Source organism: Vulpes vulpes, chromosome 7 (genome assembly GCF_048418805.1).
Source record: "Vulpes vulpes isolate BD-2025 chromosome 7, VulVul3, whole genome shotgun sequence".
NCBI classification, from domain to species: domain Eukaryota; kingdom Metazoa; phylum Chordata; class Mammalia; order Carnivora; family Canidae; genus Vulpes; species Vulpes vulpes.
Genome location: NC_132786.1, coordinates 9,419,868 through 9,442,176, shown reverse-complemented (window position 1 = coordinate 9,442,176; position 22,309 = coordinate 9,419,868). Strand labels below are relative to the sequence as shown.

Genomic DNA, 22,309 nt, shown 5'->3' with positions numbered 1-22,309 from the left:
TGGTTCAGGGGGTAACGCTGAATGCATGTGCAAGCGTGCTTGCTCTCTCTTGACTGTAACAAGCTCCCCTGAAATTTAGTTTCCTGCAGAAGCTGCGATCAGCCTGGATTCTGGGGAGTAGGTGCAGTCACATAGAACTCAGGAAAGTGTAACTTGCTGCCTTTCTGCACAATTTCAAGAACTTACATGCTGGTTTTTGTCAGTGCTCCATAAATTCTTCATTAGAGAGAGAGAAAGGGGGGGGGGGGGAGCATATACTTCCACAACCAGCAGTAAACCAGGGTTTTCCAAATCTCCTTGTCATAGGACTTTTAACAGGACTGCAGGCACACATACCATTAAAATTTTTTCTTTAATACCTTCTGAAACTAGAAGTTCTACACAGAACTGGCATGATGGATCACTTTGCTTATCATAAGCTTTTGGAAAAATCATCTTATATTGTGAATAGCAATTCCATCGGTTGACTCAATGAGGGAATACTGATATGAAGGAAAATGGTAAAAATACAGAAACAAACCTTATTGCATCAGGATGCAATCTGTAACTGCGTGAACCAAACGCACTTTTCTACCCAATGTTATGGCAGCTTCCACTGTGATCTTTCCCTGAGGACGGGCAGCACAACCTGGGAGGAAACGCTCCTTTTGCTCACATATTAGGCTGCATTCTTTTTGTGACAGTGAAGGTTTTATAAAGTCTACAGCATTAGCACGTGCAAGAGTCAATCAATCTTAATTCTGCTTAAACACAGTGGCATTTAATTAATCAGAACCTACTAGAGCAAAAGAAGTTAGGCAAGAATTGCTAAAACAGACCGCTTTCAAAACACTACAAATCTCTTCAATGCCATGTGTAGAAATAAGTGGCTGTAAAAACCACAAAATTATTTTGCCGTTTTCAAGGTTTGCTCTTTTTTTTTTTTTTCTTTCTTCACTGGCAACTATTTTACTAGCTTACTTTGTAATGGTAAAGTCGCTCATCAGAAAGTCATAGGTTGAATGGCCCTGTCCATCAGTATCTTTCGCCTTTTCTGCTGTTGGCTTGAGACCAAAGACAGGAAGGAATCCCGGCTGCCAGGCTGACTGGTAGCCACTCTCATGAACACTTAGCTTACTCCTCACAGAGAACCTGGAAAAACAGGTATGGCTTTAGCTGACTCAGAATCTGTAAAGAATTTGACAAACTGTCCTTTCTAAACCTGGATGAACTGATATTACACTGAATCATCCAGATTCTTCTGTGTCTTCTCTTCTCTTCTTTCAAGAGCAGTTCAACTTTATACACTTGGGTCCCTGCATACTGTCTGTCAGATCTGTAGGAAGATAAAGTTCTAAAGAGCTGGAAGTAGAGGGGTGAATTCAAAGTAATCAAGCAGATTCAGAGTCAAGCAGAAGGTGGAACAGTTGGGGTAAAGGATGGCTCGATATGCACAGAAGGCAAATAAGGACTCAGGACCCAGGTGAAAGCAAGCTAACTATCAGTTACCAATCCAGGGCTGGTGTGATGTAAGTTATTACTTAGCTATATTAAAGGAAGAGTCAATTCAACAACTGTTTATGAAGTGCCTACTAGGTTTAACCAACTGCCCAGCTACTGTGGGGGATACAGAGATGAATCAGATTTGGTTCTTGCCCTCCAGGGGTTCGCAATGATGCAAGAACCTTGAAGTCATTTTTCTTGTGTACACTGTACTAATGAGACCATTATTAAAGAACTGTATTCGGTTTCGACCACCACCAATCTTTTTTTTTTTTTTTTTTTTTAATGTGGAGAAACTAGAGAGAGTTCAGAGGAGGGTGAGGACACAGAACAGGCTCTATGTGGAAAGAGCTGTAGAGACCCAGTTATTATCTTCAAATATATGGAAGGTTTTAGAGAAAAGAACGGAGCAAAAGAAAACAGGTTTGAACGAAGGCAGGTGAGATTTCAGGCGGACTCAGGAATTTCTTGGCATTCGGGTAACCTGGAACTGGTTACTGAGGGGGTTCCTAGTGTGGCCTTTTCCTGGAAAAAAAAATTGTTTTGATGAACTGATGATTTCAAGTTATGGACATTCATGTTCCTGAAGACAGGAGGATGAACTACACATCACCCGAGGTCCTCTCCTGCCCTGGGTTCCAAGCCCCCTGAGGGACGTAGCTGGGTTTTCCTCCTTCTATGACTCCTGGAGTCATCTGCTGAGTGACCAGCCCATCTACAGCCCCACGAATAGGTACCACAAAACCACCTGGAATATGAGAGCTCAGGCAGGTGGCAAAGCCAGGAGTTAATTCTCCAGCCACCTATGATGCAGGGGGTCCATTCACAACAGAACCCAGAACCCTAAACACCAAACAAAACAAAACAAAACAAAACAAAACAAAAACCGAACATCTCCCAGCAACCTGTGCAAATTAAAAACATATTTACATTTACAAGGATACAAAATGTAAGTAATGAAAGAAGGAATGAAAGAGGAAGAGTTGGTAATTAGAGATGGTAATTTCTAAGGAAACTTGTAACAGGAATTTCCTACATTCTGAGATACTTGTTTGATCCAAATAAAAGCAAATATTTCAAGAGAAAGTAGGGAAATAGGGTCTTCCCTTTACACCATGAGAACGATCAGTGAGTTAAGAATTAAAAAACTGCAAGGGCGCGTGCATGCGTGTGCACACACACACACACACACACACATATTCTATCTTGAGTCAGGCCACGGTCCAGTGAGCCCACGTGTACTTCTGACTTTCACTTCCCATACCCCCGGACTCCTCGAGGACAGGGACCCTACCTAGATCTTGTTAATGAGTTCATGAAAGCTGTGCCCTGTCTGTAAAGCGGGGTGACAGCGTCCCCCTGGTGGGGCTGGAAGGACAGTGAGTGACTTCATGTGAGTGGAGTGCACCGCACAGACTAAGTAGAGCCTAAGTCACGCTTAGCGCCAATGAACTTCAGGCATCTCCGTTTCTTTTAGAGGAAAAATAAAGACCTCCCTATACTCCAGCTTTTCAGTTTTTGTTCATTTTTCCTTTTTTTCCTCCCCCCACAGAGGATTGCTGTATGAAATGGAACTATTACGAGTTTGGGCCTTTCAAGTTCACACTCTATCGATGGTTCCATGAAGTTGGCTGGCATTATTCTGAATCCGGTCTTTGATAGCAACCCGAAGTGCCTGAATTGTCATCATAAGACTACCAGAAAGCACTGGCAAATTACATTGTTCAGAGAACAATAAAAAATGGTTACATATCATACCCTCTTGATCATCATGACTTTGTTTCATATAAACCTCAAAGGTGGTTCCCCCAGATTAGTCTCTATGGGAGGAAGGAAGAGAAATGAAGAAACATTAAAAAAATTAAATGTGAAGACTAGAAGCAGCCGTAACTTGCATAAAGCACCAAATGTCTTCTGGTAGGAAAACTATGTTGAATGCATGATGAGCCAGACCCTGGCCAGGGGTGAAGCGGGCGTCACGTCCCCCCCCCGCCCCCCCAGGAGGTCCTTGGTGAGCCACCTCTGGCAGCAACCTTTCCTGGCCTGCCTGGGGTAGGGATGCATCCTGGTCAGGGGTGAAGGTTATCTTTTATACTTCGGGATACTTTCACAGAGGCAGCTGCAGCCCCTGAAACTCGGCTCTAACGGTTTGTTTCCTCATTCTTAAAGTGGCATAGAATGAGAAACTCTACCTGAAACCAGCAGCAACTCAGTGGGAATAGACATCTAGAAAGGTCACAGAGGGGGTTAAGAAGGCTCTTTCTTCTGTGGCCATAGGGGGTTTATTGTTGCTGGTGCCCAAACTGGAAGAGGAATAGCAGGAGATTAATAATTGAAATGTTGCTATTATTGGTTTTCTAAACTATTTGCGGGCTCTTCCTTCCCTGGAGTCATCATGCCTGTAAGCAGCCCCCCAAAACAGAGGGATTTAAAACATACTAACAAAATGCCCGCTACAGCCAGGCACTGTACACGTACTCAATTCTAATGGAATCCTCACACAGTCCAGTGAGGCTTAAGATGAAACAAAGCTCCAAGAAGTTAAGTAACATGCCCAAAGTCACACAGCTAGAGTCGAACCCAGGTTTCTCTGATTCCAGTACTCTACCACACTGTCCGGAATCAAGGGTAAAATTAATGAGCCTTGATTCACTACCCAAAAGCGGTGAGAATGAAAACAATATTTATACTTACTCATTTTAAAAATATAAAACACAAACACAGGAAAAGATATTTTAGAACATGTGTCATCAAATTCTTTTAATGGAAGATGATTCAGAATCCATTTCTTGGTAGGCATTTCGGTAGGTGTCTTCAGACCCATCTGATGAGAGATTTCAGTATTAGAGTTTTGGGAAGTCTGTGTAAGCCAATACTAATTGACATGACACATCTCAGGGATGGTGGAACATAATTAACTTGGAATTCAGGGCCCTCTAATTCAGAACCCATGGCAATATAGACCTATGTCGCTGGCCTTTGCACTACATATTGAAAATAGCCTTACTAAGCAAGTTGATGGAGTAAACACAATTGCAAGGCAAATGTTTAACTTTATAAAGAAAATAAACCCTTTCAAAGAAGTTTAACTTAATCAGTACCAAGTTCCTGAAAACGAATGTGCTATTTATAAATCTAACATTAAAAGCAAGTAGCGGGAGACTGCCAACACTTTGCTACCCATTAATTTGTATTATCAAACATACCCTTTTTCAAAGACTGAATTTCTCTCTAAACAGCTGGCAGTTCAGATGCCTCACTGTTGCATTCAGGCCTTTCACCCCACAGCCTAACCTGGGGCAACTGCGCCCCACTTAAATGAATGAGCGCGCGCCCGAATTCCAGCTGAAATGCCTCACCTGTCATTATACTGCTCCTAAGAAGAACCCCATGTTCGATTTTTTTTTTTTTTTTTTTTTTTTTTTTAGCAGCTTGGAAACGATTAGAAATCTTCTTGGCAAATTCCCCAGGAAAAGCCCTGCTCCTTCAGGATACACACAGGGGGCCCATGCATTCTGACTGGGATGTGGTAAAAATCCGGCTCACTGAATCCAGTGGATATCGCCAAGAAGGGAAAAAGGAGGTCACCGGAGTCTTAGAAGCACTCATCAAGCTAAGTGAATGTAGGTTCCAGGAGTACAATCCTTTATGGAGGTCACCTGTCTGTTTTAGAGCATGACCAACAGGCTCCTTCAAAAAGACCTAGGCCTGAGCTTGTGCCCAGTGAGGCTGGGGAGAGGAGGGGGGTGCTCGGGAAAGAAGGATAAAGAGGCCCAGAAACTCCAGCAGAGGCAAAGAGTACAAAGTGTAGGGACAGTTAAGACAGCGCACAGACAAGACTGAGAGAAACTCAGGGTGGAAAGAGGTGACCAGGTAGGTCAGCTGGAACAGGGAGTGAAGCCTGCAAATAAAAATAAGTGAGCTCCTGAGACCTTTGAGATCCACGATTATGCTTAAACCTTAACATCTTACACACCCACAATTCTTTATCTGCTGTAATGCACTAAAAGAACACTGAAGTCAGAACGAGAGTGCCAACCAAGTCTTAGCCTCGAGGGTATGGCTACCTTCCGTATAGATTTAGAACGAAAGGAATGGGAGGTGAGCAGCACAGTTCCCGAGACAGGCTTTCTACAAAGTTGACAAAACACATCCCAAACCCACGGACCCAGCCCCTTGCAAAAGAGAAAGCAGCCGTCTACTATAGTTCTGAATTCAATGCCAAGTTCCCTCCCTCATGCACACCCGGAGTGTCCAGCAGAGGGAGTCTCAAGGAGGTACTTAATAAAGAGAAAATTGTTTCATTTTAACACTCCATAGACAGTGGGAGCATTGACTGTAGCCCCCTCCCATAGACACAGACGAACAATGAATGCGCGACATGGGTTCTCCTAGCAGGTTCACGGAGCCACCGGCTCGTTCCATTCTGCGTGGTGGAGTGATCAGAAATTGCGTTTTGTTTTGTCGAATGGTTAAATGGACCTTGTGTTCTTCAGAATCAAAGAGGAAAGCCCCTGGAATAACATCGCTCTGTTGCCTTCTAAACAGCCCCTTTGTTTCTAAGAGAGTCTGAAAAAAAAATATTTACAGTCCATAGGTTATTTACAGCCTCATTATCCAGGGCCTGACTGGTAACTTTATTCCATCCAGAAACCAAATTCATTTGGAGCCCTGGAACTAATAACAGATTTTCTTTTCAGATAAGTTTTTTTTTTTTTTTTTTTTAATCTGCCTCTTGTAACAGAGATAAAAGTATTAATGCGTTCCCTGTCTCACTCGCCAGCACTGTTCCCGGGATTTATAGGAGGATTAAACCCTCCTCTCCCCGCCCCTCCTCTCTACTCCACACAAACCCTTTCCCCTCTCATTTGCTGTTTCGTCCACAGAATATCTGAACAAAACCGAAAGAAAAGCCAGATGGACCGACGCTAAAAAGTATGTAAAGCCTGCTCTTTCAATGATTTCATAAGAAAAACATTTCCACGATGAAATGACTGAAAAACTCGGGCACCCTTTGGTTTAAGATTCCTCCTACTACAAGCACACAAAAACACAGCGAAGTGTAAAAAAAAAAAAAAAAAAAAAAAAAAAACTTAGTTGATTCTGGTTTGATTTCTGGCTGGAAGCTGACAAGAACTGACTGAAGAGAAACGAAAGAGAGAGAGAGAGAGAGAGGAGGGCAAGGGGAAGTGTATATAGGGCTTTTGCCCTCCCTTCTTTTTCTTTCTTCCTAAAGACAAATCCGAAAAATGACCCCAGGCCAGGGGAAGGTGCCACACGCAGGTCCTGCCCAGGCCCACCGAGGGGAACCCCTCGGCCGCCCCCCCCCACCCGGCGCCCTCCCTCCCCCCCAACCCCGACCCGAAAACCTAAACTACATTTTCCCTTTACACACGCTAATGCGGGGAGATTTTAGCCAATTTCATTGTTCTGCCTGTGGGTCTGAGATGGACTTTTCCCTCCGTACCCTCCTCTCATCACCCAGCCCCATACATTCCGATTCCATAGAAACCCCCCCAAATAATAAATAAATAAATAAATAAATAAATAAATAAATAAATAAATAAAAATCAGAGGCTCGCGGAGAATAAAGGAGTGTGGGGAGGGACCGGAGGGGAGCCGGGGACAGGGTAGAAGGATCACCCTAAAGGTGAATTTTCGGGGGGGAGGGGAGGGGGAGGGGGGAGGGGGAGGAGGGGGAGCCGGGGGAGAGCTAAACCGCATCACCTTTATTTATGCCAAATAAATGAAAAGCACCGTCACGGGTCTGTGCCCCCCCGGCGCCCCCTCCCAGTTTCTTTCCTTCGGGCAGTGCCCACCCTGGCGCCCGCACCCCTGCACCCCCGCCGCCTCTCCCCTCCACCCTGGAAATAAGATCCTGCCGGATTCCGGCTCGCGGCCGCGCCGTGGGCAGCGGCGGGGGCGGCGGGGGCGGCGGGGGCGGCGGGAGGGGAGGGGCGGGGCGGGGCGGGGAGGGAGGGGAGGGGGCGGGCGGGGGCCGGGGCCGCGGCCGGGGCAGCCCGGGGAGGGGCGCGGGGGCTGCGGGCCGGGGGCTGCCCGGCGAGGGGCCGCGGGCAGAACAAAGCTGCGGGGGCCGCGGGGCCGGCGGCGCTGGGCGAGGGGGTCGGCGGCCCGGGCGCCCCTTACCTTCGTACACGGGGGCCATCGGGGCCGGGGTGTCCGCGATTCATGGCAACGGAGAAGGGAACGCGGCGCGCGAGCTCGGCCCCCCCAGCCTCAGTCGGAATCTGCCATCTTGAGCCTGTGTCTCCGCTCTCGGCGCAGCCGGGGCCGCCAGCGCCCGCATCACCGCCTCACTTGGCCGGCGCCGGGGGAGGGGGCCGGGCGCCGCCGCCGCCGCCGCCGCCGCCGCCGCCGCCGCCGCGGTCGGGCCCTGCGCGGGGGCTCCGGGCGGCCGGGCGGGCGCAGCGGCCGAGGCCGAGGGGCCGGGCGGCCGCGGCCCCCGAGCGGGTCCGCGGGGGGGCGGGAGCCGGGGCGGGCAGCGCGCGGCCAGTGCCCGGCCGGAGCTCAGCTCAGCATGGCTGTGCGCGGGGGCTTCGGCAAAAGTTGCACGGGAGGCGGAGGAGGGGCGGGCGGAGCCGGGAGGAGGGGCGGGGGCGGGGGCGGGGGCGGGGGCGGGGGCCGCGGCGGGGCGGGGGCCGAGCGCGAGCGAGCGAGCGAGCCGCGGAGCGCGGAGTCCGCGCGCAATCGAGCGCCGATGGCACGGATGCGAGGCGGGGAAGGCCGAGCGCGGGGCAGGCGCGGCGGGGGGGGGGGGGGGCGGGGGGGCGGGGCCCGCGGGCGAGGTGCGCGCGGGGCGTCCCGGCCGCGGACGGGGGGGCGGACAGAAGTTTGTGCGCGCGCGGGCGGGCGGGGCGGGCGGGGCGCCGGGGCGGGGGGCGCGGCCTCGCCCGCTGCTAGGTGTGCGGGGAGCCGGGGCCGGGCGGGCGCTCGCCGCCTCCTCCGCGCAGCAGCTTTGGAGACCCCTGGAGGTCGGAGGTGCGGCGGCGCCGCTGGGGGCCGGAGCCCTCGGAGCCCTGCGGGAACCTGCGCCGCCGCCGCGCTCTCGCCGCCCCCCCCTCGCCGCCCCCCCGCCCCCGCCCGGGCCTCCACCCGACGGCCTCCTGACCCTCCTTCCCCCTCCCAGCCCGGAGCCCCCCGGGCCCACCCCCCCATGCCCCGCCGTCCCCTCCTACGTAAGAAGACTCCAGTCCGCCCCCAGGCAGCGGTTTGAAGCTGCGGGTCGCGACACGTGAACTGAGCATAGAATTAGTTCAGGGGATGGGGACCACCTTAAAAAGAAAAAAAAAAGAAAGAAAGAAATGTCAGGGAATAGACAATATTAGGATCCATTGTCCTCAGCGAGGGTGACTATGGTTTCAGAATCCTTTTGTTTCAGTTTTATATATATATACACTGGACAACTGTACGGACCATGATGTAAATTGTATTTTCTACTGTGGGTCAAAGGTCAAAAAAAAAGTTTAGAATCTATACCTTGGGGGCGGTAAAGTAACGGATCACTGTAGAACTTTCTTGAAAACAAAGTCACGATTTTCTCACTACTTTATATCCTTCACAACCTCCATACCCCCGTGACGCTCCCCCCCACTCGCCACAGCCCCCTAAAAAAAGACAAGCCCTTCTCGAAACACACCTGGTTTTGTTAGTGGCCCATAGTCCCCCCCCCCCTCCTGTGAGGGTGACCTTTGACTCTGCCATCTTCATCGCCCCTATATCCAGGGCTACTGCTTCCTACTCCTACTCCAGCCTAATGTTAATTCACATTTGCAGAATCCTAGACCACCCCTTGCTAAAAAGGGCCTCAGACGCCATCTGGGCCAACCTTCCCTTTTAGAACTGAAAAAGTGAGGCCCATGGAAGCGAAGCCGATTGCCCAGTATTGCACACCATTAAATCTTAAGGTTGCATTTTTTTTTTTCGTGTGTGTGGCTCCCACTTTGGGGTTCTTTGCTTCGCACCATTCGCTCTCCCCTTCCTTTCTATCTAACCTGCCGTCCTTAAGTGGACTCAGTCCAGTCAGCCCTAAGCACCGTCACCTCCATAACACACAGTTCTGACGGTGGTAAGCTCCAAGGAGCCAGCGTCTGCTGAAGTACCCAGCTCCTTGGCTTTTTTTTTTTTTTTCTCCTTGGCTTTTAATCAACGCAGGCAGGCCCTGAATTACCATTCCCAGTACATGAGTTCAGCAAGTCACTGCCTCTCCAGGGAGACTGGTTTACCCGTGGACTTCCGCCAGCCTTGCCCATCTGAGCCTTTGCTCAAGCAGCTACTTTACCGCCAAGGGTGCCTTCTCTATCTTTTCTCTTTAACCAGATTTTCTACCTGGGCCCAACCTGGTTCCTCCGCAAAACAGCCAGAGGCAGTGTGAGATTAAGCTAGACCTGGGTTGAGAGCTCAGCTCTTCCACTTCGTAGCTGTGTGAACATAATCAAATTGCTTAACCTCTCTGAGCTTCAGTTTCTGCATCTGCATCACAGTGAGGTAGCAATGATTACGCTGTTCTTCCCTTGTACCTGTGTCTCTCATGACCTTTGCTGTACAGGTATTATCTCTCTTCCCCTTTCCAGTGCCACCTAATAGAATTTGCTGCAGTGATGGAAATGTAACCATTTGTGGCTGTTGAGCATATGAAACGCAACTAATGTGGCTGAGGAGCTGAATTTTTCATTTTCACAGCCACGTGTGGCTGGCGGCTACCATATTGGATGGTGCAACCCTAAGCTGCGTGGTCAGCAAGGGCAGAAATCACGTTGATCTTGCTTGACATTACATCCCCGGCGATGAGTACAGGGTAGGTACTGCACAAATACCCATGGAGTGATGATAGCCACCACTTGTTGTGTGCTCATTGTGTGCACCAAGCACAACACTAAGAACACAGTATGAGTTATTTTGTATGGGGCTCCCCACGGCCCCTGAGGTGGGATTAGATTGGAGATAGAGCTTGTATAGAGTATTGGCAGAGAGTAGAAGTTCAGTAAAAGGTGGTTGTTATTACTATGAAAAACTCCATGTGACCTATGTAATTGATTGTTTTTTTGTTTTGTTTTGTTTTTAGAGAGGAAGAGGGGGAGAGGCGGAGAGAGAGGGAAAAAGAGGATCCCAAGCAGGCTCCATGCCCAACACAGAGTCCAGTGAGGGGCTTGATCCCTGGCGCCTGAGATCATGACCTGAGCTGAAATCAAGAGCCTGATGCTTAACCGACTGACTCACCCAGGTCCCGAATCTAACTGGTTTTTATCTCTTCTTCCAGGCTTCCAGAACAGTGCCTCTCACATACGCTGTGCTGTCATGTGGTGTACCCCACCCTAGATGTCTGACTCCCCTCTCCTGTGGAGGTCGCCTATCTCCACAACTGGGCTGGGAGCATCTTGGGGCAAAGTCCATGGCGTACTTGTTTGGATGTCCCTCATTCATATTTAGTAACTGCCTCTCACTTTGTCCCAGTTGTGTCAAGCTATGAGTGATTCTAGGCAGTAGTACTCCTTGGAATATCCCCTGTTTTCCCAAAATTCATATGTTGAAGTCCTAACCCCTGGTTCCTCAGAATTTGACTGAGGGTCTTGAAAGAGGCAATGCAGTTAAAATGAGATCATTCAGGTAGGCCCTAATCCAATATGCAGACATGTAGAGGGAAGACCATGTGAGACACGGGGAGAAGGCAGCCATTAGGAAGCCGAGGGCAGAGGCCTTCAAAGAAACCAATCCCACTGACACTTCAATCTCAGACATCTGTCCTCCAGGATTGCGAGAAAAATAAATTTTGGTTGTTAAAGGCACACGGTCTGTGGTACTTTGGTATGACAGCCCTAGGAAACTAAGATACCCTCACGGAAGGTGAATTAAAATGAAGAAAGGTCACTTGTGTCACCTGAAAACATCTTGAAGGTGGTCTCCTTTCCCATGTGCCCACCTTGGGCATGGAAAGTGAGTCCTATGAAAGGAAAACAAGATGGGGCCAGACAGGTAAGCCCACCTTCTCTTCAGACCACTAGGACTAAACCGGTACCTATGTGATGCCCAACTGCAGCAAAGAACATTCGATTGAGCTAGCACACTTGGTGTCATGTAGGTGGGGAAGTGTTATTTAAATGAATTCAGATTGTTTTTTTCTCATGAATTGGCAGATTGATACGCCTATTTGTCTCCCTTCCCTCCTGTGACTACAGTCATGTGGAAGCAAGATATAAACCTAACTGTGAACTGCCACAGAAGGAGAGCATGAGAGCGGGAAGGGGACAGAATCTGAGACACAGGCCCAGGGAGCACCAGTACTTGAAGTAAGGGAAGAGGAAGAAGAACTCCCTGGTGGAGGAGAGGACAGGGAAGGAGAAGGACAACCTGAAGAGAATGGTACCTTGACATCGCAGGGCAGTGACCACTGCAAGGGGAGCTGTGGTCAGCAGTGCTGTGTGCTCATGAGAGGTCACATGAGACACAAGTGGGGAGGCATCCACTGGATTTAGCAACAAGGTGACTCTGGGGAGACTACTTATGGGGGGAAATGTAGGGTTCTTAAATTTAGCCTGAAATAGAACGTGCAGGGTTTATGATAGGAGATGAGAGGATGAAGAGGGTTGACAAGACTCCAGAAGAGGAGGGTTGTCAAGATTCCAGAAGAGGGCACTAGAGAGTATTCTGGGTAGAGACAGTGCAACCAAAGAAGTCACAGGGTGAGACAAGGAGCTGGCTCCAGGGGCCATCTCATTTGGCTAGGTTAGTGTGCACCATGTTACACTTACTTAATAAACACATTAGCACTTAGTGTCCTAACAAGTTTGCAAATATTCACCCATTTAATAAATCCTTTAAAAAAATTTTTTTGCACTACGTGGGACTCTAGGTTGCCGTAAGACCATGTAACTTCAGTGTCTTTTGAGAAATATAATCAACACAGGAGAACTGGAGAGGATTTAGTAGCCATCTGTGTCAGGTACCTTGTCTCAATTTGTCTCAGTTACCTCTTCTCAATTTTCTTTCTACAAATGGTATGAGTAATAGCTTTCTCAGGAGTGGCCAAACGTGGGGGAGTTTTGACCTGGTTTCAAATTCGTTTTGCTTATAGGGCAAATGAGAAACCACCTTTTCTTATTTATGTCTATAGTTGTGAAAATGCACAACATCCCAATATCTCCAAGACCACAAGACGGAGATATTTGTTTGGGGGGTATCTATATTCAGGCGTTCGTGTCTTGTTGTCACCATGGGGTGTTTGTAGTGATATCTGTGCAGGTTGTACCTTATCCGGACTTGGTGAGCAATGCTCTCATTTTCCCGCTTGGTCCTTCTTTCTGTGTTGAAGCCTCTGGTCTTTTCTTTGGAGGATATGCCTGGGGAGAGGCGGTTCACTTTCTCAGGATCTGGCTTTTGACACCCTCGTCTCTTCTGGTGTCTGGCTCTATGAGTGTCCGTTTCTCTCTCTCTCTCGAGAATGTATGTGCCTCGTTTTCTTTTCCTACGCATCTTCCTATCTCGTCCACACACGATTTCTTCTTTCTCTCCTTCCCTCTCTTTTGTGATTCATGTCCTAACGAGTCATAATATCAACCTACACTTGTTTTAGGTATTCCAAAGACAATTACTTGATATTTCTGCCTTAAACCTTTGATAGGCTTAAATGACACATTTTGTAAGAGACTGGTGTTTAATAACTGCAGGACTCCCCAAACAAAGGCTTCAGTGGCAGGAGGGACGCTGACAGGGGATGTGAAAGAGTAGACTTTGCATTCAAATTAGGAACAATAAGAGCTACAGCTTTAAGGGCAAAGGGTAGATAGAGCAAGGCTTGGCAAGGTGAAGGGAAGCTGTGGAAATGGCAGTCTTGGAGAAATCGCACTGGCAAAATCAGGGGAATACAGAAACATCATTCATTTTCTGCTTCTGCTCCTAGAAGAAAAAATGATCAGACATCCGATCACGGATACAAGGAAAGGCAAGGAGAGGCCCGAATGGCATTCAACAGAAAGGAGTTACAGCCAGAAGAATAAATGCAATCAGCCTGTGAATGTAAAAGAAGCACGGAAGATGGAGTGATTCTGTTGGAGGTCTCAGGAATGGCAGATTAGGACAGATTTGCACCTGAGAAGCAGTTCAGAGAAGCAATCCCGCCTTGCAGAGAAATTTCCGTGATGATGAGAGATGCGTAATAGCTCGGTTTGCCTGATATCAAGTCCAGGCTGAACATGGACAAACTAGGCAGGAATGGCACCAGAGAAGCCTCTAGCTTGAGTGGAGACAGAATAGAGGGGAGGGGCGCCTGGGTGGCTCAGTGGTTGAGCGTCTGTCTTTGGCTTAGGTCATGATCCTGGGGTCCTGGGATCGAGTCCCACATTGGGCTCCCTGCATGGAGCCTGCCTCTCCCTCTGCCTGTGTCTCTGCCTCTCTCTATGTCTCTCATGAATAAGTAAATAAAGTCTTTTTAAAAAAAAAAAAAGAAAAGAGGGAAGGGACACCTGGGTGGCTCAGTCAGTTAAGCATCTGACTGGCACAGGTCATGATCTCAGTGTCCTGGGATCGAGCCCTGCATCAGGCTCCCTGCTCAGCAGGGAGTCAGCCTCTCTCTCTCCATCTGCTTCTTCCCCAGCTCATGCTCTATCTTACTCTCACTCTCTCTGTCTCTTTCAAATAAATAAAATCTTTTTTTAAAAAAAGAAGGTAGATGCAGGAGAGCTCTTTCAAAAGCCTGAGGATCCTGTTAAGCCAAGTTAAGCCTAACTCACTGATTAATCAGTGGACTCGTGCATTTTCTGTGCTGTGTCAACTTTGTATTGTGAAGTTCCCTCTCACTGGCATGAAAGAGCTTGCCCCTATGTGGCAACCCCTGGAGGGGGGGAAGGCCATAATGGCAGCGGGCTGTTAGGACTGCCTGTGCTCTGAGGTTGCCAGTGACCTCTCCCATGCCAAATCCAGTGCCCTTTCTCAGCCTCTCCCCTGCTTGATCTCTAAACAAACATTAGTTAGACACTGTTAATCCCTTCATCCTTCTAGAATCAATCCTCTCCCTTGACTTCTCATAATAGTGCACTTTTAAAATTTCTTTTCAATTTCCCTAGCCATTCCTTCTCTCTCTCTCTCTCTTTTTCTTTTTCCACCAAAAAATTCAAATCATCAAATGTTCAGTGACTGCTTACTATGTGTCAGATTCTAGAGCAGGAGCTGGGAATAGATAGATAGATAGATAGATAGATAGATAGATAGATAGATAGAGATATAGATTTTATTTATTATTTCTTATTTATTATTTTTATTTATTCATGAGAGACACAGAAAGGCAGACACATAGGCAGAGGGAGAAGCAGGCTACCTGCAAGAAGCCTGATGAGGGCCTTGATCCCAGGACCCCAGGATCACAACCTAAGCCAAAGGTAGACGCTCAACCATTGAGCCACCCAGGTGCCCCAGGAGCTGGGAGTATAAAAGGGAGTAAGCCACAGCCCCTGCTTTTAAGGAGCTCAAGTTCAAAACCACCAGGTAGAATATAATATATTATAGTGGGTGCAGCAGTAAAAGGATGTTCATAGTCAAAAGCTAGCACAGAGGAACAAATGGAAAAGAGGTGTTTACAGGGTGGGAAGAGCTGGCCTGTGTCCAAGAGCATGAATTCTAGTGAGGAGAAAGCGTGTAGAAAACCACATGTGTTAAGGATCTGTAAGAAGTCAGCATATTGCTAACCACCAAGAACAAGGTCCAGGCAGTGACCAGGAATGTGGCTGGAAGTAAAGGCAGTCTTGTGTTGCCAAGACAAGGAACTTGTACTTTATTCTATATACACCAGGTGTGGGGAGAAAATGAGTTCAGTTTTGAACCTGTTGAGTTTAAGGTTCCTATGAGATATTCACATAGGGATGCTCATTTGCCAAGTGAGTGTGGGAGGCTGGAGCTCAGCCAAGAGTTTTTAATAAGAGAGAGAAATGTTTTTGAGTCATCAGTATATCATGAGTGGCTAATCCATAGGAGTGAGGAGATCACACAGGAAGAAGTTACTTGGTGTCAGTTCTCAAAGTGTGGTCTTTGGGTCACCTGCATCAAAACCCTGAAGGGACTCTCTAAAGATGTGGATTCCTCAGGCAGAAGAACCCCAGTCCTACTGACTCAGGAATCTCTGGCAGGGGTGCCTGAAAATCTGCATTTGAAATTTACTCTCTAGGGGAGACAGTTATAACAGAGGTATCCAACAGCCACCAGTATGGACCACCCACTGGTGTGAAAAGTTAAGATGCAAAAGGCTAAAACTTGGAAGAGAAAGACCCAATCATTTAGGAGCTGTGTGGTTTCCTCTGGGGTAAAGGTGCCAACCCAGAATCCTGACATCTTGGAGATGAGCCACTGACTCCCAGGCTTTTCGTTAAGTCAGAGAAGCAAGATCTTTATTAAGCCACCTTTAGCTGGGCAGACTGTTACTTACAGCTAACAGCATCTTAATTAATATGAGGAAGGATTTAATTCTGTGATTTCCAGATAGTGTTTTATCATAGTCCATGTGTAGATCTTTTAAAAATATTTTAACAGCCTCAAAGTGTAATTTAAAAAAAAAAAAAAAACAAAAGATCTTGGGTATGCAATTCTGAGGATTTTCACTGTACGTGTGAGAGGAATTTGAATTTTTAAAGAATTTCTCTAGAAATATGGCAGTATCTTTAGCTCGCATTCCATTTGCCCTAGGTGATACACTTAATCAACATTCAGAAACTGCTGATTTGCTTATCTTTTCTGTAGGAGACATATAGTGCCTGGCTGATTTGAGCCAGTTTGTCTGGTTGAGTTGGATGTTTAAATAGAAGGCAGAACTACAAAGATTTAAATATATTTATTTTTGAATTTCCTTGTGCTCTTTTGACATTATTTTGTTGATTTCAAACTTCTGAATGTTAAATCCTATGTGACATAACCACCAAGAGAGGATGGTGGTGAGCAGCAGGGAAGGCCCAGAGTCCTTTCATCAGCGAATAGGCTGGCATCGCTGGGTGCCTGAGCCTGAGCTCAGGGCAAAGTCCACTGAGAACGGCTGAGATTCAGCAGGGCATTAGGTAAGAGACTGACCCTGCCCACTCTATTTAGTATGGGAACCTATCCCCCAACTCCCACTGCCCTCCACTGCACCTCATTTCCCCTCGCCTGGTGGTCTTAACCTTTTCTGGTTTGTAAACTCCTTCAGTAGTCTGGGGGAGCCTGAGGAGCCCCTTCCTGCAACACTGTTCTTAAATGCATTTAAAAAATACAAAAAGTTACCAAAGAAACTAATGACATGGAGATACAGTTACCAAATATGTTTCTTTATTGATACATTAAATAACTAGATGTAACTGCAGGTCCAATAGCTACAGAGTAGCGATAAGTATAAATAATAGTTCAAGGTACCTGTAAAGACTGTCAATATAATGTAAAAATACCTGTGACTTTCACTGGTAGCAGAATCATAGCTGCGCATTTCCTCAGGTGGCTTGGTTGCCTACAGTTAGATTCAAAGGTTTAAGGTTAATGAGAATAGAAAAGTCTTTTTTTTTCCCACTCAAGTTCACAGAACCCCCCCCCCCAATTCTATCCACCGGCCCCTGGTGGATTTGGGCTCTAGGATAGAACCCCTGTCCTTTTCCTGTTCTGCTATTCTTGCATAGTATTTTTATCTTTCAACATCATATATTATTTACTTATCTTTTAAGTTCGTTTCTTTTTATTGTCTGATTCTATTAAAATGCAGTTTCCACGAAGTCAGAAGTCTTTGTCTATTTTATTCACTGATGTGTCCCAAGTATTTAAATAGTGCCCAACACTTACCAGAAGCTTCATACAATTCTGGTCAATAAGACCAGAATGCACTGACATCTGAGTCTGGGCAGGGTGGCAGAGAGTTCTCTTGTCTTGTCTCTTATTTCTCTTTCTCCTCTCTTCCTTCTCTGTTTTCCATCCTCTTTCTCTCACCTGTGTAATCTCTCTTTCCTTCCCCTTCTTATTAGCTTCTTTCCATTTCTCTCTCATTCAAGTAATTCATTCAACAAAGGGGCACTTGGGTGGCTCGGTCAGTTAAGCGTCTGACTCTAATTTTTTTTTTTAAAGATTTTATTTATTCATGAGAGACACACACACAGAGGCAGAGACACAGGCAGAGGGAGAAGCAGGCTCCCTGTGAGGAGCATAATGTAGGACTCAATCCCAGGACTCTGGGATCACGACCTGAGCCAAAGGCAGGTGTTCAACCACTGAGTCACCCAGGTGCCCCGAGCATCTGACTCCTGATTTCAGTTCAGGTCATGATCTCAGAGTTGTGAGACTGACCCCCACATCAGGCCCTGTGCTCAGCACTGAGTCTGCTTGAGATCCTCTCTCTCTCCCTCTTCCTGTGTCCCTCCCCTCACAATTAATTAATTAATTAATTAATTATAGAAAGAAGAAAGAAAGAAAGAAAGGAAGGAAGGAAGGAAGGAAGGAAGGAAGGAAGGAAGGAAGGAAGGAAGAAAGAAAGAAATTTGACAAGGATTTTGACAAGATTTGACAAGGATTTCCTGAGAATACATTGTGACAAGAGAGACCCAGACTTGAGGCTCCTAGAGCTCATCATCCACTGGGCAATGGCTAAGAACATGGCCTTTGGAGTTACACCAACCCAAGTTTAGTGTCTGCCTCTGTTCAGCCATGGGCAAATCTCTTAACCTCTCTGTGACTTAGTTCTTTTACACCATTTGGCCACTCATCAGTTGATTGTTTGAGGGCTTACAATGTGCCTGGCTTTGTGCTAGGCCCTTGTGGTCTAACGGGGTGAGAGATGAGGAAACACACAGTGGTATGACAAGTGCTCTGATGGGCAAAGGGACAAATGCTAGAAGAGATAACTCTTCATATCTCAAACCCCATGAAATGTGGCCATAGTGCACTGCCATAGTCAAGGACAGTTCATGAGCTCCACCTAATTTCAAACAAATTCCATTGGTATTTGCATTTCTGAAACAACATGAAATGGAATTCAAGTTCATAGTACATGACAAACATTACTAAATCTTCCCTTATTCCACCCCAGACTTCATTTCCTTTTCCCAGTCACCCCAGAATTTCATTGTGCAGATTGACTTAAATTCTTACTTCCTTTGGAGTGGAAGCAAGGGGTAGGCCAGGAATATCAGGTAGGGCTGATTATTTCAGGATTCTCTTTGGTAGACAGTAGAGGAGACAGGGCTGTGCATGCTCCCTTTGCACTAATTTTGCCCAGACAGAGGAGCACACAGGATGGTGGACATCCTGAAGAAAGTGGAGTATAAACCACAAGGTTTTAGAGGCTCCTCCTGTTGGCCACCGAGTAGAAATATGCTGGAGGGCCATAAGACTGGGAGATACGGAGACCTGGGCATGGGGATGGCAACAGTTAGGAGAATGACTGTCTTTCTGACACATTCCAGAGTTGGAATTTGCAGGATTTAATGACTCATCAGAGCGGGGAGGAGGAGGAGATGTTAGGAGTTAAATTGTGCACACACCCCCAAAAGGAGATATGTTGAAATCCTAACCCCCAATACTACAAAATAACTTTATTTGGAAATTGGGCCATTGTAGATGTAATTCATTAAATTACGATGAAGGTATACTTGGGTGCTCAGTCATTTAACCATCCAACTCAGGTCATGATCTCAGGGTCCTGGGATTGAGTCTCACGTTGGGCTCCATGCTCAGTAGGGTGTCTACTTGTCTCCCTCTTCCTCCACCCTCCCCTTCCTCTCTCTCTCTCTCTCTCTCTCTCTCTCTAATAAATAATTTCTTAAAAAAAAAAAAAAGGTGAAGCCTTGCTGGAGTAGAGTGGACACTAATCCCATATAACTAGCATCTAAGAAGACAGCTCGTGAAGACGAGACACAAGGAGAATGCCACGTGAAGACAGAGAATTGGCAAGAAGTGTCTACAAGCCAAGGAAGGCTAGAGATGGCCAGAGAACCTCCCGAAGCTAGGAAGGGGCAAGGATGCATTCCTCTACAGGTTTCAGAGGGAGCGTGGCTCTGCAGGCTCCTTGATTTCAGACTTCTAGGCTTCAGTACAACGAGGCAATAAATTTCTGGTGTTTAAGCCACTCAGTGTGTGGTACTGTGTTATAGTAGCTCAAGGAAACCGTGCCAGTATGGTGAACATTCAGGCTAAGCTCAACTTATTATTTTAAATGTGACAGAGCAAGAAGAGTTGGGGATGAACAAACAATAGGAACAAAAAATTAAAAGGAAAACCCCAAAATGCTTTCAATCGGTTCAGAAATGCCTAAAGACCCACAGCTCTTGCTGGAATTCGGCATCCTCACCCCCCAAGGCAGGCCGGGTGGTTTAGATGAGGCGATGCTCGTAAAATCGTTTCACACACATAAAGTGCTCTAGGTACGTTCAGCTTTGTCTTCATTTTAATTAAATAAAAACACAAGGCCATGCGTTGGAGTTGCCCACATGAATGGTTCTGCCCTACAGGCCTGACGACCTAATTTGGAGAGCCCAGTACAAAATGAAAATGTGGGCCCCTTCTTCAGAATTGAAGAGTTTCAAGACAGCAGAGTATCAAACCAAGCACACGCACACTGTCCTGGTCCTGTGCACCTGCGCCCATGAAGCCACCCTACTTTGGGGATGGGAGCCAGAGACCTTTGTGATCTCAGAATGTTAACTTCCACTCAGAGCACCAGAGGACTGGACGTGTGGAGGGAGGAGGCGAGGGGAGGAGAAAAGGCAGAGGGCTGGGAATGAATGAGTGATCATGGTGCACTGAATGGAGGTGGCCCTGTCCCCAAAACGGGACAGATGTTAGGCAACAGATGATACAAAGTATGTGTAGAGTTAGATGGGTCTGGATTGGAGAGGGCATTCAGTACCAAGCAGAGATATCTGACTATTTCTATAAGCAGTGGAGAAGTACTGAATATTTCTGAGCAGGAGTTGGAGATGGTGGAGAGTGAGAAATAGGAAGAGAGGATTGGAAACCAAAACCTATAAGGTTTTAAGTCTAGGTAAGTATCCACCTTACAAATTACTTATTAAAAAAAGATATATAACCTTTCTCTCCAGTTCTGTACATGGGACACCCGCTTATTTGCTGAATGAGAGTGCTTGGCGTGAACATCCCTACCTACTGTAGCACCCACTAGCACACATACTCACCTTTTTTGACTGCTTTGTAATAATTTTAGAAATTATAGAAAAGGCCTGTACTTTTAGTATGTTTAATCTCTTTGTTAGTAAAATGTGTGACCCAGTGGCTAGGATTTGATGGTCCTTTTACCATGTCTTCAAACCACGGTATCCTGTACTATTCTTCTTTCTAGATTGTTTTTAGGTCTTTTCATGTACTTCTAGGCCAACTTTTCCATCAATCCACACTGAGCGCAACCTTGTAATCTGAGCAACATGGTTAGTGAGGCCCACGGATGACATGCCAAAGTCACCTGTTACACATTCCATTATTTCCTCCTCACCATAAAGCATGCACAGCTCTCCACAATGATTTCCCTTTATCTCACATATCTGGGACCAAGTGGCAATCCTTCTGTCCCATACTGCTGCACCAAGATCTTAGGTTCACTAAACAATTCCTCTTAGCTATAAAGTCAGTTTAGCTTTAACTTAAAACACCAGCAGGGACCATGAGGATCTTTTGGGATTCATGTCCGAATGAAACATTCAAACTTTTACTGCTACTCACTCCTACCACTACTACTAACAGTATTGGGATGGCTTTGAGAAACTGGAACAATCTGGGTCCTGCTAATTTCCTTTAATCCTCCTTTCTTTCACTCCTCCCACTGTTCTCTATGCATCCTTCATCCTGCCTTTAAAGCAATAAAAACTGAAATAATTGTGTACAAACTTTCTACTACTGTTCAAGACAACGAAATGTACGTAGTGTGAGTGCTTAGGGAAGAACAATTAACAAAAAAATGCACCAAAAGAAAAAATGATCCCTTAAACTCTTGGAGAAAACAAATCGAAATAAGTTACATAGGAATAAGGAAAAATTTTAATGTGAGAGCTTTTCCCCCCCTTGCTTTATGTATTCATTCTCATGGATAAGGTAGGTGGGTTAGAACTCCATATTATGTTTGTATGAATCAGTGGATATTAAGAGAATGTGTAATAGTAACTGTAGTACCGATTGATACAGGTTCTGGATTTTATATCTGGTTATTCTTTAAAAAACAAAAACAAAAACAAAAAAACAACAACAACCCAGGAACGCTAATGTAGTTAATTAAGTAGCACAAGCTGCTGTGACAGATAAATGCTAACAGTAGCCTAACACAGTGAAAATTGATTTCTCACTCTTAACAGCAGTCCAGAGTGGATGTTCAGTAGTCAGCCTCCCACACGGTGACTCAGAGGCCCAAACTTCCCCCATCTGTGTGTGGGACCCTGGGGTCCTTCACTTCCAGGCAGCAGACAGACAGGTGGAGAGAACAGAGGAGCCCTCATGGGAGTTCTTTATGGGCCAGGCAGGAAGTGGTGTCCTGTCTTCGGCCCACAGTCCAAGGGCAAAACCCAGTCACGTGGCTATACCTAACCACCAAGGGAGGTTGGAGAGTGGGTCTAGTTGAGTGTCCAAGAGAAAAAGAATGTTTTGGTGAACATCACACCATTCCTGCCCCTGTAGCATAAAGCTAAACCATGAACAGTCCAATTTCTGCCCTGAGTCACATTCAAAGAAACAGAGGTTCAGCCTTCAAAACAATTAAGATGAGAAATTTAATGTGAACCTCAGCTGCCTCATCCAATGAAGCTTCAAAGAAGAATTATATTCTCAATGCACAAATTTCGCGAGTCTTCTTCTCTTGTCTGCCTCTGCATGTGTGTAT

The 22,309-nt window shown here is 46.6% G+C and overlaps 1 protein-coding gene and 1 long non-coding RNA gene across 15 annotated transcripts in view; one reads left to right on the top strand and one right to left on the bottom strand.

Annotated features, from left to right (window-relative positions):
- HIPK2 (homeodomain interacting protein kinase 2) overlaps positions 1 to 7,844 on the bottom strand; it is a 195,666-nt gene extending 187,822 nt beyond the window's left edge. For 6 of the 14 annotated variants that reach the window (XR_012002448.1, XR_012002449.1, XR_012002446.1 and 3 more), the window contains exon 1: positions 7,630 to 7,822. Coding sequence is in view for 8 of the 14 variants with exons in the window: in XM_072762902.1 (XP_072619003.1) it covers positions 7,630 to 7,648 (19 nt within the window). In the remaining 6 variants the exon portion in view is untranslated. Of the gene's footprint in view, positions 1 to 7,629 lie in introns of all 14 variants that reach the window. The other 8 variants (XR_012002447.1, XR_012002445.1, XM_025982135.2 and 5 more) reach the window with 3 other exon arrangements.
- Positions 7,845 to 8,377: 533 nt separating this feature from the next.
- Positions 8,378 to 11,285, top strand: LOC112907013 (uncharacterized). The gene is made up of 3 exons (XR_003232679.2): positions 8,378 to 9,987; positions 10,074 to 10,297; positions 10,565 to 11,285. It is a non-coding gene; the product is annotated as an uncharacterized lncRNA (long non-coding RNA).
- Positions 11,286 to 22,309: the final 11,024 nt, after the last annotated feature.